Here is a 16,003-nt window from a genome sequence, read left to right as displayed (position 1 = left end):
AGGGGCGCTGGCGGCTCCCGGTGAGCAGGGCAGGTGCGATGGTTCCCCCGTGGCTGCAGGGGGCGCTCCGGAGCGAGCTCGGGGAGCACGCGGTACTGGTGGCCTGGGATCCCGGGGAGGGATGGAACAAAGGCTTCACAAACCCCTGGGCAGCTGATCCCGGTGTCCAGCCAGACCCTCAGGAACAGCAGGCTGGAGCAGCAGGGATGAGCACAAATCCGGGGTGGCAGACGAGATGTATCCAAACTCAGGAGCTGCAGTGGGAACCCCCAGGAGGTCTCAGCAGGCAGGGCATGGTGGGGCTACAGAGTAGCGAAGGCTCGAAGCAACGGCGGGGGCAGGGTGGCCCCAGCCCAGCTCCCAGTGGGGCAGGGAAAGATGGGCTTGAGAATCCCAGGGTTTCTCCAGTAGAAGGAAGGCAGCCGAAGAAGCAGCCTCTCTCTCCGCCCAAACACCGGGAACTGGCTGCCCACAAGCCCAGGTGAAAGAGAGTAGCCAGATGCACCCCATGCCTGTGGCCAGGTCTTTTGTTTTTCTTAAGCACCCAGGAATTTGTCCCCCTGGCAACATGTATGGGGAAAATTCCTTTAAGAGAAAAAGAAAACAGGATGAAAACTAAAACCCCAACAGTTTGCAATGGCACTTGGCATTTTACAGTTAAGAGTTTCATATCACAGTCTTTAGTGCTGTGCAAACATTGATTAAATGAATCCTATCAATAAATAAAATCACTAAACTAGTACTTAGAAGATTATGCTGTTTTATGTGGGAGGCAACCTAAACAAGAATATTACAGCTCTAATTGCCCAAGATTCTCCTAATATTAGGAGATGCTGAAACTCACGTCTTCTGATTCTGAAACTCATGTCCTGGCTCTGTCCTAGAGCAGAGTTGCTACCATGTGAAGCAAGAGCAGAGAGGGAAATAGCAAAGGAAATGGTCGTGGGCTGAATGATCTTTTGAATGGGAGAAGGTCGTTTGAGGTGTGATAACTTTTACAGAATATTAACATCTTCAGAGATGCTTTGAAAACACAGCAGGACATCAAAAGTGTGACAGGATACCCCGAGGTACTCCATTGCTCCAAGCAGGAGACAGGCACAGCCAACATTTTATTCACCTTTGTTAATAAAATGTAGAACTGGCAAAGCCACTTCTGGATTACCATCTTTTTCCCCCCTTTATTCTTACAGCACTGACTGCTCCAGACTAAATGAATTATGGTTAATTAACTGGGTCAAGTACTGATAGACTGTCTCTAAAGAATGTTTGGAGTCTGATTTCTGTTCGTATTTTTTTCTCATTTTTGTTTGTTTAGGTTTGTGGGGTGGGAGGTGTTTGTTTATTTTCTTTTGTTCATTTTTGTTGTTGTTGTTTTGTTTTTAGGGAGTGAGGGTGGTTTTTTTTGTTTTAATGGGATGGTAAAATTCTCCCAATTTGTGTAAAAAACCCATTTTGTGTTATATATACCTGCTTTAAGAAAATTTAATTGATTCACCTTCTGATGGAATCATATTTACTTAATTATTCTAAATGATGTGTATGTTTATCTGTTGTTTATGTGGTTGTTATGGAGTTGTGTAGCTGAATGATTGGAGAGGCTGTCTCCTTTTCCCAGTGGTCATTTGCTGCTGCTAAAAATGACAACACAATTGGTAGATTCTCTCAGTGACTTTTCTGGTGCTGAACTCCAGAATTTTTTCTGGTGCCCAGGGCTTGACTGAGGTGCTCTTCTTTCACACACGCACACACACCCCCCCACCATTTATGTAAGAGGATATAATGATGATTGCTTAGCCTTCACTTCAGCCTGTCAGCCAAACAATAATAATCACCTACTCCAGGTAATGACAGTCTGAATTAACCCAGACAGTCCAATTTGAGGGCTAGTGTATAAACAACAGCATTCTCCTTGAAATCTGGGAAGTATCCTGCTTTCAACAGGGCATGTGGTAGAATTGATAATGGTGTTTACAGTTACTGGGGAGTAATGGATAAAACTCTCTAAACTGCACAGATCCTTTCCCGTAAACAACAATAACTGTTTTAAAAGCTTCAAATGGCTTATCCAATTCACTGATAAAACTATCAGCAAATCCACAGTCTTGTCACTGATGACTTGTATGACTTTATGTGGTTGCAGGATGGAGCTCTTCAATGACAAACTTAACAGTGATACAGATACTGTAAAACCTTACACCTGTGTGATTCATTCAATTGCAGATCAAAATCCAAATATCACAAACTTGTAACCAAACCAATGGAGCAGTGGTTTGTGTGTGCTTGGAAGCACTGGGTGGGGTCATGTAACAACAAAACTGATGAGAAAATGAGACTAGCCATTTAACATCAGAATTGATCTACCTAGACAGCAGTGCTTCTCTTACAGACTTCGTAGTGAAAGAGCTCCTGGGACTCATAGCTACCTCAGATAAGTGAGATGAATCATGCTTTGAAAGGGCCTCTTTTTCTTTTGCCATGAATTGTACAGGGCGTTTAGGTGACTTCCACATGGACATATAAGTGTAATAGCAGTCCACAACCAATTCAGTTTCTTTCATTTACTTCCAGGTTTTTATTTAATACCTCATATCCAGCTATTGAGAAGACAGTGTATGCATGCAAGAGGGGATAGGCTAAAGTATTTGTTTTATCCTTTTGGATAAAATAAAATCCAAAGGCATATATTCCGCAAAATCTTTGGACATCACTTTTGACTTTACACTTTCTAGAGGAAAAGATATTTTGCTGTGGAGGTCAGGAAACCTTTCAGAAATAATTGGAAACTACTTCTGCTGGCTTGAGAAGATGTAATAGAACTTTTTAAGCAGGATTGCTGTGTTCTTACAGGACAACCAATATTCTGAGTAACAGTAACAGGTGGCCTTGTTATCATGTGTGTTACAATTTTTCCATTGACTTTTGTATCTCTCTACTTAGTCTTGGTCCCTTCTTACTACCACCACCTGTTGGTGATTCCTTTAAGAGATGGTTGGATATTTATATGAAATGGAGCTGAAAACATATGAAAATGTCTAAGTCAGGCATTTATGAATTAATTTGTAAGGGAATGTTTCACTTTGTGTTAATGAATTGATTTCACAAGGATGATCTGATGATGTTTTAGTACAAAATATACCTTTTGGGAGTGTTGAATCTATGGCTATAACACCTCCACCTGCCAGATTTGCCAAGAGAAGCAGATCAGGCTTTGGTGGAGGCAGCTGGTTGAGACACGGGTACAGTGAGAACTGAATCATAGCACTCAGACCTGGGCCTCACTGTGCCAGTCATTGGGGCTGTTTGGAGCTTGTGCAGAACCCAGGCTCCACCTGAGATCCTTATTTTGAGCCTTCAGAATAATTATAGCACACAAATGAGAAAGTGTGAAATCCGTGCTTGGGGCCATGGGGACACAGTGGACTGGATTTCATGTTGGGTGATCTCTAGTGCAGCTTTAGTCCTCTGTGCTATTTCACATTTCTCTACCAATGTTCGAATTAATCTTTTCTTGTTTGTGCTTTGTTCTGTGTTATTTTGGGGCCTGAGGCTGCCTATATTTCTAGCTGGCTCTTCTCTTACATGGCCCTCATCGCTAAAGTGAGTGAGTGGTTTTGACTTCAGACTTGGCTCCCATCTGTGTATTTCAAGGTAAAATGATTTCTAATGCTAATTGGGGTGAAGGAAAATGAGAGAGAGTTTAAAAATTCATATTGAGTATTTATAAGCATCCTCAGTGCATTTGGTGAAACTGGGATGAAAAGGTTTCGAAAAGGTTTCTAATTTCTGCTGGGAGGCACTCTGTTGTGCTTCACTTACAATGGTAAGTGAAGGTGTGAGGCCTGTGGGGCCCATGAAGGCTCCAAATACATTTATTTGTACTGGGTTTAGATCATATTTTCTGTTGGTGTAATTACTGAGCTTTGGTGGGATGAAAGAGCTCACCTGTGCCAGTTTATGGCTCCTCTCAAAGTCAGGAGTGGTGCTTGGGCAGTGCTTGGACTCTGTGAGGAGAGATGTTTTGTGTTATACTTCTTAAAAAAAAAAGAAAAAATTATTTTAAAATTATTGTTTGGGGGATGGGTATCTTTTTTTCCCTTTAGCACCAGTGTTTGTTTGAACCCTCGCATCCATGGCCACATATTCATACTAAGGCAGGCAAGGAGCTCTGGGGAGGGTCTTTATCAGCCTGGCTGAATGAGGGCTTTCTTTGAATCCCATTCACCAACAGATCCATTTATGATGATTTTGGTGATCAAAGAAGGCAGTAACTTGCTATAAATTGCCCTTTGCTTGTATTTATAAATGATTTTGCTCAAAAGAAAGTTGTTGCAGACTGTTGTTCCCATTAGTAACTTGGGAGAGAAACCTTAACTGGTTTTAGAATATTACAGTGTTGGGGAGAAATCATTGGAAATGATGCACAAAAGCCAGCAGTGTGCTGTAGGGATTCTGCAGTATGGGAAGGCTGGGCAGAGATAATTCCCATTAAAACAAGAGGGGGCAATCCAAGTTGTTCTTAAGCTTTTTTGTGGGCACCACAATGTATGTAGATAGAACTCTGCTGTGAGTCAGTAAAATGCAATGTTAAAGGAGCCTGTAAAATTTGATGTTAATGATAAGCCTTGGAACCAATGTTCATCTTTATTTTTGTATTGTATATTATCTCTTAAAATTAGTGACAGGCTGTGAATGCTGGACCTCTCAGTGAGAGCCAGAAAAAGTATTGATGCCACTGGCAGCTTTATTCGACTTGGGTATTTTCTTAAGAATTTATTGCTGCTTCATAATACCTTTGCTGGACGGGCTTTTCTGGACAGGAGATGCTGCTGCTTGTTTTCAGTGTTAGCTCTGCCCAAGGTGGTGGCCTCAGTTGCTGCAGTTTGACAATGAGGAACAGTATCAGATTTTAGTTTTTCTGTGGCTTTTCTTCAAACTTCTGCGCTGCTTTGCAGCTGATATTGATTTCCTTTGCTTTGTGACAGGTAAAACTGCAACTGGTGTCACTGTGCATATTGTTTAAGGCAAGACCAAGAAAGAAGGGCAGTTTGATTTTCTCTGTCAAGATGGGATGGGAGCCATCAGCTCTGAGGGAATCATGTCTGCTGCCCAGTCCTAGATTGGGTGTTCCTGAGGAACAGGCTACTTTATACCTGATTTTTCCTTCTTGGAGCAGTTGAGGGCTCAGCAGTGGACTGTCTGTTTCTCCCTTTCAATACTGGGGAATGACCTCTCTCAGGAGCAATGCCTGGGCCTGGCAGGGGAGAATTGTAGCTGCCTGTTTACAGCCCTTCTTCCCAGCAGTGGCATTTAGGACAGCCCAGAGTCATTCCCTTTTCTTGCTGGGAAAGACTGTCATATGTAAGGAGGAGAGTGAAGAAAGGTTGAGAACCATGAATTTAACTTACTTATTTTTATTTCAATAGTAATTACACCTCAACTTCTGTGGTTGAGCAGTAGCCTGAGAACAGCTAAGATACCTCAGACATACTTTTCCTGCTTCTTTCTGTACCAAATGGTACATCCTAGCCATTTTCATAGAATCATGGATTGTTAAGGTTGGAAAAGACTCTAAGATCATCAAATCTATTTTGCTTTCAGTTATGCCTCTTCCGTTGAAAGAGATTTCTTTCCTGCATTTAGCTGAACACTGAATTTTTAGAAGTTATTTTCTGGTCCACATTCTTTCAGGAAGAGGGTTAAACAGATTTCATCTTTACTTCAGAAAGTGTTATTAATAACCACAAGGAGTCTGCAAATATGAAGAAAAGAAGGAGACAGGTGGATATAAAGTGTTTTGCTCTACTTGCTGTTTTGTATTTGTGGTTCTGGTTTTGCTTGTGTGTATTTTTCACCAGTACTTTTATACAAATATTGCAAGTAATGAAGTGCTTGTAATTCCTGAGATTCTGAAAGCCGTGTTTTGTAATGGACAATAATTATACATCAAGGAAATAAGTAGGCCCATTTCTAATTCTAAATAATCCTCCTCACTTGAATATTAAAGTGATTTTCAGTAATTAGTTATCTTACTTAATTGCTGATTTTTTTCTGAGGGCAGGAAGCTTTGCTTTTTTCTTACAGAAAGAACCTGAGCCACCAGGCTGAGTGCATTATTATTCCATGGTACATGCTGAGGCTGCTGTTGCCACAATAGGAATTTTACTCCATAGCAATTCCAGCTTTACAGCTACTAGAGCAGATACTGCTTATGACACTTTGGAGTCTTTATGTACAGGAGATCTGTTTTCATTTCACTTCATTATATGCACTGTTCATTTCACTATTTGCTCTTTTGCTGTAGCTCCAAATCAGAGGAGACTTCCTGGAATAGCTGATAGTGGGAATGTAAATCCTGTTGTGAGCTACCTGTGTCCTCCATTTGGTTGCTGCCAAGAAGTTACTGGCTTGGTAGCAGGAGTCGCTCAGAATTGGAAGCTTCAGTCATTTCTTGTGGTATTCGCAGATCTCAGTGCAAAATCCTTATCAAAGCCTGACGTTTTAGGCCCTTTCCCTGGTGTCTGATTTCTCCCACATTGACATTCATTAATTTCAAGGATTTACTGCAGAGTTTAGATTCTTCCTGAAAATTGCTTGGTTTCTGCTATTAATTATTCACAGTCCTCAGTACTAGATCACATAATCTTTGAGGTATTGCCTCACTGAGCTGCCTTCCTGGGTGTCCCCCTCTAGGTTTAATTGATGCAGTGTGAAAAACCATGTGAGCCATAAAATATCCGAGTTCCTCAGAGATTACTGGGATAACTGAGGAAAGAGTGGAATAGTCTTAGTCAAACTTATTCATTACTTTGTCCATAAATCTGGTCATTGTTGTACTAATTGTAATTGCTTGTGGTCAAACTTGAATACACCAGCTTTAAAAGGTTACTATATACGATATTGCTTCATGCTAAGAGGTACTAGAAACTAACCTTGTATGGAAAATAAACAGCAAGTATCTGTTATATATTTCCAGATATTTTCAAAATTACTTAGACTAATCCTTAATGGAATCAATATTTGACTGGAATTGATTTTAGTGGTTGATACTGAGATAAAAGGAAGAAAAGTAGCATGATTTCACAGAGAGAATTAGAGGGGTAATTGGGCCACAAACAGCAAAGGACACTAATGGTTAGCACACCAGGATGGATTTCAAGCTGTAACTGATCTTCCTATTTAGATTTTTATTTTTCCTGTGCATGTTTTTGAGGCATAGAGTAATGTATCCAATGTGGGGGAAGGGCATTTTCCTGGAGAGACAGATCTATTGCCAAACTCTGGATTATATAAATGCCTTATCACCCAGCTGGTAAACATGTCAGATACAAGTTTAAATGTAAATCTGCTTTTTAAAACAATTACCTAAACCCAGACAGAATTTAAACCTTCAGAGCTGTGACTCTGAGGATATATAGGAAGTGATGGAGACTTTTGTGGCCTTTACTGAGAGCTCTTATAGCCTCCATTCTCCTTCTACCTCAGCTGTTGTATTTTTCACAGGTATATGGAGCTGAAGCTGAATAATCTGATTACTCACCCAGAAAAGCTCTCCAGTCAGCCATGCAGATCAGCTCCAGGGAACCATAATGATTTTGATGAAATCTCCTTAATCGTTTATAAAGACTTCAAAAGAGGTCTTTTTATCAGAACAGAATGCTTTCTTTTTTTTTTTTAAGTTACTTTGCATTTATGTATCCTACAGAATGAAACTTTAACATGAAGATTAAATGCTTTCATTTCAGTGACAGTCAATGTTTCAATTAACATAAAAAAGTGCTTTGAAGAAAAAGAAAACCCAAACTTGCATACTCATTTTTGGAATGACCAGATTTAAACTTTCAGACTTCACTATCTTCTATTTCCACACTGCTTCACATGTATAGTAAAATATGTTTGTGGAACTGTACCAGATATAGTGATAGATTGACTGAAACAGGAGATAAATTCATAGAAGGTAATTTGTGTTTGTGCACTGTATATACCTGTATACAGGAACAAAATCTGTTTTATGGCAGCATGATGCTGCTACCTGTATTCAGCCCAGGTTTTCACAACAATTTTTCTGTCTAGACATCAGCCTTGGTATTTCAGTGAAGAACTTTGAACTGCTAAGATGTTTATGTTATCCTGAAGTATAGATAATAAAAAGGAGAGGAACAGGTTGTCATAGCTGTTCTAGAATCTCTTTTAAGAAGTTATTTTAAATGCAGTTGAACCTTTGAAGTTGAAATGTTCACAGCATTAACATATCCCAACCATTTCTTTTCAAGTTTTACAAGGACAAGCTTAGTTTAAAAATGTGCAGTTACTTACATTAAAATGTTCAACTGGAATGTCCCTATTAAGTTCAAATGAGGAAAGAACTGTTCAAGATTCAACTGGAGCTTCCTAATCAAGTGCTGGAAGTGAGATGCTGTTCTCCTAACACAGTGTCTTTTAGCCTTTTAAAAGCTCTCTGCCAATCCTGAGGAGAAAAATACATTTAATAATGGGAAGCCCTCCAGAGGTGTTTGCTTGCTCCTTAAATGTCTTGGACATTAAAGGTGCAGAACACTGTTTCCACCTTAACACTGAGCTGTCTGTTTTCTTAATATGCTTTGTATGTTCCATTTCAGGGTGCTCAGAAGAAATTCCAAGTATCATATTTTTCTGAAAGTGGAAATCTCTTTGCTTTCTGCCTTCCATCTTATGATACCAGTTCGGGTGTGTTACAACAGCTCAGCAAAGCACTTATGTAAGGCCCTCTTGGTGAGGGATGCTCTCCGGAGTTTCAAATCATTTGCAGTTCATTTTGTTGGTTTTTTCTGGCTTTTTCAGGGAATGCTTCCTCTTGTGATTTGGGGCGCCCGTCAGAAATATTGGCACTGTTGACCTTAAGTGTGAGGTGGAAAGAGTACTAAGTGTATACAAGTGAAGTTACGCACTGTAAACCTGTAGCAAACAACTTCAATGCCGCTGGGTGCACTTTTCAAAAATAACTTAGGAGTAGCATTCTCAAGATTGGGGCTCTTTGGCATAACTCTTCACAAGTCTTGTAGATTCCTGAATCACTTCAAAATTAAAAGTTTTCTTGTCATCCTTATTAACAGCCAATAGTTCCATGATGGTTTTTTTTTCCTCTCTCTCTTCCTCAGCTCCCTTTTTTAGATTCTGGATACTTTTTTTATCACAATGGTCTTGCTAAAGCCAGGAGAAGACGCAGCCTTCAACACAAGCTTCGTCTGGAAAAGGACTCCAGGGTAAGTGTTTCATCATTATGTGCAGCTGTCATGTTTTCTTTGTGATGCAGACCATTTTTTATGAGATCAGGGTGATGATCAAATCTGTGGCTATGATTATGGGTTTTTTCCCCATGCTTGTTTCAAGCTTGGTGGCTTCTGTATGCACACACTTCCTAAATAGCCTCAGCTTTTATTATTTCACTGTTTCAAATAGTCGTACATTCTCTGAGATGTATCCTCTCTCCAGTAAGACTCAGTGATGCCATGGTCTCCAGAACATCTCTGTGCACTCTGTAATGTGGGGAGAAGCCATCCGAGGTACATCTCCTGGTTGTCCCCTCCATGAATCTTGCTACCCATGGGTTATACAACCCTGAATACCTTGTGGTGTGAATGGTGGGTGGCACTTTCTCTGCAATCACCATAGATTCCCTCCTTCTCAAGGAGTAGTATAAACACCAGTTACTAGAGGAGTGTAAGCTGTCAAACTTCAGTAGTTCTTTTAGAGGTTCTTGATTGCAGTCTGCAAATGGTGTGCTCAGTTTTCAGAAGCATAAACCTCTCAGACAGGAGAAAAAGGCCCCATTTGTGGAAGGCTATGAGCTGGCACTGACAAATTCTTTCTCCTTATATGCAGAGGTTTTGCACCAGTTTAATACTGATCTGAAGTTGGGCCAGGTAGCACAAAAAGTATATTTACTGCCCAAAGAAAGTAGATTGGTCTGAGGAATGTTATCATGACAGCAGATAGATTATTTTTTAATCCTTCAGTAAGATTTCAACTCTCTGCACTGTGAAGAGGCTGGAACTATTTTGTTCCAGACAGAATGTGATTGCCATATTTGTGTTATTGTAACACCCATGACAGTGAAACACTTGAGTAGGAAGAAGAGGAAAATAGGTTAAATAAGATCACAGTTGTTGTTGTGACACCATAGCAAGCAAGGTCTGATGAATTCCCAGCTTAATTTTCCTGCTTCTGCAGAAATTTCAAGTGATTCCAGGCCCAGGTCCAACTAGGGTGCCCATGGCTGGTCCCTTCTGTTGTTGAGAGCCATGTGAGGGAATCACACAGGTTCCAGGTGCTGCCTGCCCCATTACTCTGTCCCAAGATGCTGATAGCTGGGTGCTCCAGGGTACCTCTTCCTGGTCCCGTTCTCTGAAAAGAAACCAGATACAGCTGAAGGGTTACGAGGAAGAGACACACCCAACCTGCCTTGAATGGAAATTCTCAGGCTTCCATTGTTTTGTTTAGTAAGCAGGGGATCAGAAAATAAGTCACTGGGGAAAATCTACAATTAGTGACTACTAAAGCAAATGTCCTGAGAAGTGTTCCCTTTCTCTGAACCATCCAATCTTGTTATTTATAAGAAGATGCATGAGAAAATTTAAGAGAAAAAGCTCACAATTAAGTCAGAACATTGAAAAGTAGTGGCTGAGTACAGTCACTGGGCAGTCATTCCATATGCTCTTTGGAAGTAAGTATTTCTGTAAGCCTCTGAAAATTTTAAAAATACCTATGATATTTGTATGAAACCACTAATTCTCACTGCAGCCTAACATTACATCTGAGCACTCCTGTACTAATTCCAGACTGGCTCTTGCTTTGATACCTCTAGACTAAGTATGTGCACTGGTATTAAGAATAGCTTAAGTGGATCTACCTTCTCGTTCAGAGATGTTCCCTTTAGTGTAGTTATCTGATATTTGCAGTTTCTAGACTCCCAGTTGGCTTCTGTCATGTGGAGTGAAATCTCATTTTTCCTGATAATCTCCACCTCATTCTGGTACTGCATACCTGTGGCTTATTACCGCAGGCCTAGACCCTAGGGTATATCACCATGTCCCACAGCTATAGGGAGGAGGAGGAGAGAAGACCCAGCAGGCAGGAATTGTGCAGCAATATTTATTCATTTAATTATTTGACAAACTCTTTTATAGACTTTTTTCTTCATAGTCTAATTGGACAAAGGATCAGCCATCCCTTGGGGTGATTGGCTAAAATCCTAAAACATCCATTGTCAAAGTATTTTTCTACTATACCATAAACAAGACTTTTCAAGGTTGCAGGTGGCTTGGTTTTTTACATACTCTGCTACCTCTTCTGCATGAGAGAAAAGTCTCTCATGGACTTAGAAAATAGCAAGAAAATCCTTGCTAGCAGCATTTTTGTATCTACAATGGCTTCTTCCTTTGATCTCAGGGAATAAAGCCCTGTGTTTAAATAACTGAGAATACCTCCTATGTGAGGAAAAGGATGATCCTGGGTGAATTCTAACTTAGTGGTTTGCACTGGAAAATGGAAGGGGGATGAAACAATGTTTAATTTCCACATGTAACATGACATTTTCTCATTTAGCCTGTCCTGTTGAATAGTTCTTGAGCTCTTATGATACCATGTAGGTCAGTTGCTTTATATAATACAGTTTGAGAGCAATTGAAATCATTAGTCTTATCTCCCTTCTTTTCTATGTGAAGTTTGGAGAAGTCATAAAAATTCCTGTCAAATTTGTATATAAACGGAAATGGGAGTTGTGTTGACAGTACTTAATTTCAAACTCTAAAAGTAATTTCTAAATGTAATGGCAGCTTTCTAGGCCATTTACAATCAATTTTACTTAACAACAAATGTCAGCATTGTCATGGTTAATACGTTAATGTGTGAAGCCAAGAATAAAATGTTCTTATTGTCAGGCTGGCCAGAAAGAAAACTTCCACCATAGGGCTATAAAAGTCTCTCAGGAACTGTTATGGTAAATGCTGTTGCAAAAATTTGCTTGGCTCTACCCAAATGTGAGAACATGTGCTGCACTTATTCTGTATACTTTTCACTTTTAAGGAGGTTGCAATGCTTAGCTAATTTTAATTATTAGCTGAAAAACAGCACAGATGTTCACTCAATTAATTAATGTTGTCTAATCAAGTAAGTCCCTTGAGGATCCATGTCAGTTTTTCAGGAGTCTGACAGATGACACAGCACTATGCAAACAGGTTACTGCATCATTTCCATGTTCTGCATGTCTTTTAAAATGCTCAAAAATGCTTTGTTGTGTAAAATTTACTGTATGTTTTAAACAAAATAATTCAGAGCTATGCTAAACACGTTACAGCAGTTATGTGATAAACATCACTACAGTCAAGGGGTGGGAATGGAACGTTTTAAATTCCTAGAAATCCAGCAAGAACTAATCTTTGTTCTGAAGAACCATCTCAAGTACAATGGTTTTGACATTATTTAATAGATTCATATTACTGAAGCCTGAAGCAGTCCTGGCAGCGGGTGAAGGTACATGTAGTAGTGTCACATAGTGTGTTGTCCTATTGAACTGTTCAAGAAAAAAGTGTAGATGCATGAGGCATCGTGGCTTTTGCTGTCAGTACTGTTCTGTCGGGGATCCTTACTGTCAAGGTGGCAAATTCCACAGTGAACTGAACTGCTTCAAATGGAGACTGTTTTGTTATTTAAATTACATTATCTGAGGTACAGAGAACCTTCCAGGAGAGGTTTGCTTTGACTCTTTTGCATCAGTTGCAAATTTCTGTGATTTCCAGGTGCAATTCTACTTTGTTATTTTAGCTTATGTTCCTTTGGCGCTAAATGAATTGTGGGGAGGGGAGGGATTTCCTTTACCATTTTTACATCTTTAAGCTGGAATTCTTAATGAGCTAAGACATAGCAGCAATATCTCAAGCATTCTGCATGTGAAATTGCATTTTCATATGCCTTTATTTGTTTATTGCTTTAGCAGAAATGTCTCAGACCAAAATGTCAGCCATTAGGCTTTTTTGGCCTTGGAAGACTTCATTTAAGGGGCTGTTGTACTTTGCCCTGAAGCTGCAGACAGGGAAGCAGCCCTTGCCATGACCCATGGACACAGACAGCTAGGCAGAGGTGACAGCAAGGATAAGGGCCCTGGGTGGAATAAAGCCGTGAGGAGCCAGAGTAGGATGGGACCAGGCATCAGTGTAAATGTGAAGAGAGAGTGAATGGGACAGGTTGGCACAAGAGCCCAGAGTCAGTGAGAAGGTTGAGTGATGTGGGTATGGAGGGACACATAAGCTGAGTGGGACATGGAGGAGCATGGGGTAGGCTAGACAGACTGGAAACAAGGTGTCCACACTGACATCAAAATACGCAGCTTGCTAAGTGCTGGTCACAACACAACCTCAGAGCAAGGGGACCTTTAGAGAGTGTTCCCTGTGAGCAATGGGAAATATAGCTTCTGTAAAAGCAAACTTTGTTTTTGATGAGGGGCAGTGGTGTGTTTCATCAATGAGATTGCCCTGGAAAAGTGAATCAGAAATACGAAGATACTTCATATTGCCTTGTTTGATAGTACAGTAGAGGCAGGATGGGAAATGGAGTCCTTTCCTGCTCCACCACAGCTAAAAGTAAACAAAACCATGGAATTTGCTTCTGTAGTGGGCTGACGCTGGCTGGATGCCAGGTGCCTACCAATTCACTCTGTCACTCCCCTTCTGAGCAGGACAGGGGAGAGAAAATATAATGAAGGGTTCATGGGTTGAGATAAGAACCGGGAGAGATCCCTCATCAAATACCATCACAGGCAAAACAGGCTGTAATTAGAGATATGAATTGAATTTATGACACTAACAAAATCAGAGCAGGATAATGAGAAGTAAAATGAACCCTTAAAAAACCTTCCCCCCAACCCACTCCTCCCTCCTTCCCAGCTCTACCTCCTACTCCAGCGGTGCAAGGAGACAGGGAATGGGGTTATGGTCAGTTCATTACCCGTGGTTTCTCCCGCTGCTCAGGGAGAGGACTTATTCCCCTGCACCACTGTGGGGGCCCTCCTACAGGAGACAGTTCTCCACAAACTTCCAGCGTGAGTCCATCTCATGAGCAGTGGTTCCCTGCAAACTGCTACAATATGAGTCCATCCCATGGGCAGCAGTCCTCCCAAAACTGCTGCAGCATGGGTCACTCTTCCATGGGGTGCAGTCCTCCAAGGACAGGCTGGTCCAGCGTGGGTTCCTCTCTCCGTGGGCCTCCCATGGGTTCACAGCCTCCTCTCAGGCCTCTACCTGCTCTGGTATGGGTCTCCTCCATAGGCTGCAGGTGGATCTCTGCATCCCCATGGATCCCCATGGGCTACAGAGAACAGCCTGCTTCACCATGGTCTATACCACAGGCTGCAGAGGAATCCCAGCTCTGATGCCTGGAGTACCTCCTGCCCCTCCTTTTCCACTGACCTTGGTGTTTGCAGTTGTTCCTCTCACATACTCTCACCCCACTCTTTTCTGGCAATTACAACTGCACAATAACTTTTTTTTTCTTTCTTCTTAAATGTGTTATCACAGAAGCATTACCACCATTTCTAACTGGCCCAGCCTTGGCCAGTGGCAAGTCTGTCTTTGGAGCTGCCAGGGCTTGTCTCTGCCAGACATGGTGGAAGCTTCTAGCAGCTTCTTGCAGAAGCCACCCCTGCAGCGCCACTGCTGCCAAAACCAGGCCATTCAAATCCAATATAGCTTCATTTTTATTTTCAAAGCTGACTTATCTTCTGTCTCCTGTATTATAAATACAGCTGCGGTCTCAGCTGTATTATTATGTAAACATTTTGAAAAGTGGCCACATAAAAAAAAGGAAAGAGAAAATACATGGTCATTATGCTACCTTTCAGAGCAATACTTCTGTGTTTTTGCTGTTGGTGGGTATTTTCTGTTTGTAAATAGTCTTCTACTGGAGGAGAAGGGTTGAAACATAGTTTGTTCTCTCAAAGATTATTTTGGTTTTTTTCAAGTTTTAGATAAAACCATTTTCCTCCCACACAGTCTCTCTTGTCAGACAGCTGCCAAGATTAATCCCACTCAGGAAAGAAGCTTTAGTATACAAAGAAGAGCTGAGTCCCATTACTGATGTCTCTATGCGAGTGGATCTGTGTTGCTATTGGGAGAATAAATATGTATGTGTGGAGGGAGGAAAGGTTAAATGAAAATCTTCCACTGAGAGTGAGTTTGGCACTTAGATGAAGACTTCTTTGGAAAGAAACATCCCAGGTGATGGCAGTTGTTACATTTCTGAAAGGGATTAGGAAGGGGGACTTGACCGTGCTGATCCAGGAGTCTGAGGTGGGTAGATGCAGAGCTTCTTCTAGGAATAGTTAACCAGATGCCTATGGTTAACAGTATTCCCAAACTGCTTGTCTCATGGGACAAGGAGAAAAAGGGGGCTGTACATGCAGAGGATCTAAGCTTTAATTGAATAAATCAAAATCTTTCATCTCGTTCGTCACCTGAGATCCTTTATATGCTCCCTTAATGTGAGTGGCTTGTTTGTGATTGGACCCTTGCAACCTGTGAAGGCAGAATTGCCCTCTGCCGCCCCTGGGCAGGGGTTGTCAAGTGCTGCCAGGGGTTAATATTTCATCCACTGTTCATCTTTAACAGGGAAAAAGAGGGATGGATGGCAGTTTAGGAAGAAGCACAGCAGCCCTTAGCAATGGCAGTGCAAGATAAATCAATCTTCAGGGCCTTTTCCAGCAGCATTAATGACATGTTTGAGCTGGGCTAATGGTGGAGCCTTTTGCCTTTCTCTCTTAGCTGCCAGCACAGATCTTCCCCGTTGCAAAAATTAAAATCTTCCTGATAAGATCAGGAAAATCCCATTTTCCTCAGTTCTCCCTAGTTCTCCAGCCAGTGGGGAGTGCAGTGATCTGGGGATGCAAGGGGTAGGAGCCATTGGAGCTTCCCTTTGTTCAGACCTTTGTAATTGCTGTGGAGGTGTAACTTGTTTCTCCAGCCTTCTGTTACTG

At 41.3% G+C, this 16,003-nt stretch overlaps 1 protein-coding gene across 8 annotated transcripts in view; it reads left to right on the top strand.

Annotated features, from left to right (window-relative positions):
- PCSK2 (proprotein convertase subtilisin/kexin type 2) overlaps positions 1 to 16,003 on the top strand; it is a 111,061-nt gene that overhangs the window by 11,849 nt on the left and 83,209 nt on the right. For 5 of the 8 annotated variants that reach the window (XM_042036699.1, XM_042036698.1, XM_042036701.1 and 2 more), the window contains exon 2: positions 9,138 to 9,242. The exons of 2 other annotated variants lie outside the window; for them this stretch is intronic. In XM_042036699.1, coding sequence (XP_041892633.1) covers positions 9,138 to 9,242 — 105 coding nt within the window. Of the gene's footprint in view, positions 1 to 9,137; positions 9,243 to 16,003 lie in introns of those variants that run through there. One more of the 8 variants, XM_042036705.1, reaches the window with a different exon arrangement.

The sequence above is a fragment of the Corvus kubaryi genome, unplaced genomic scaffold (genome assembly GCF_017639235.1).
Source record: "Corvus kubaryi isolate FWS band 111438036 unplaced genomic scaffold, C.kubaryi_AGA036_p1.0 37386, whole genome shotgun sequence".
Lineage (NCBI taxonomy): Eukaryota > Metazoa > Chordata > Aves > Passeriformes > Corvidae > Corvus > Corvus kubaryi.
Note: the sequence above shows the minus strand (reverse complement) of the source record. Positions and strands in the feature narration are given on the sequence as shown.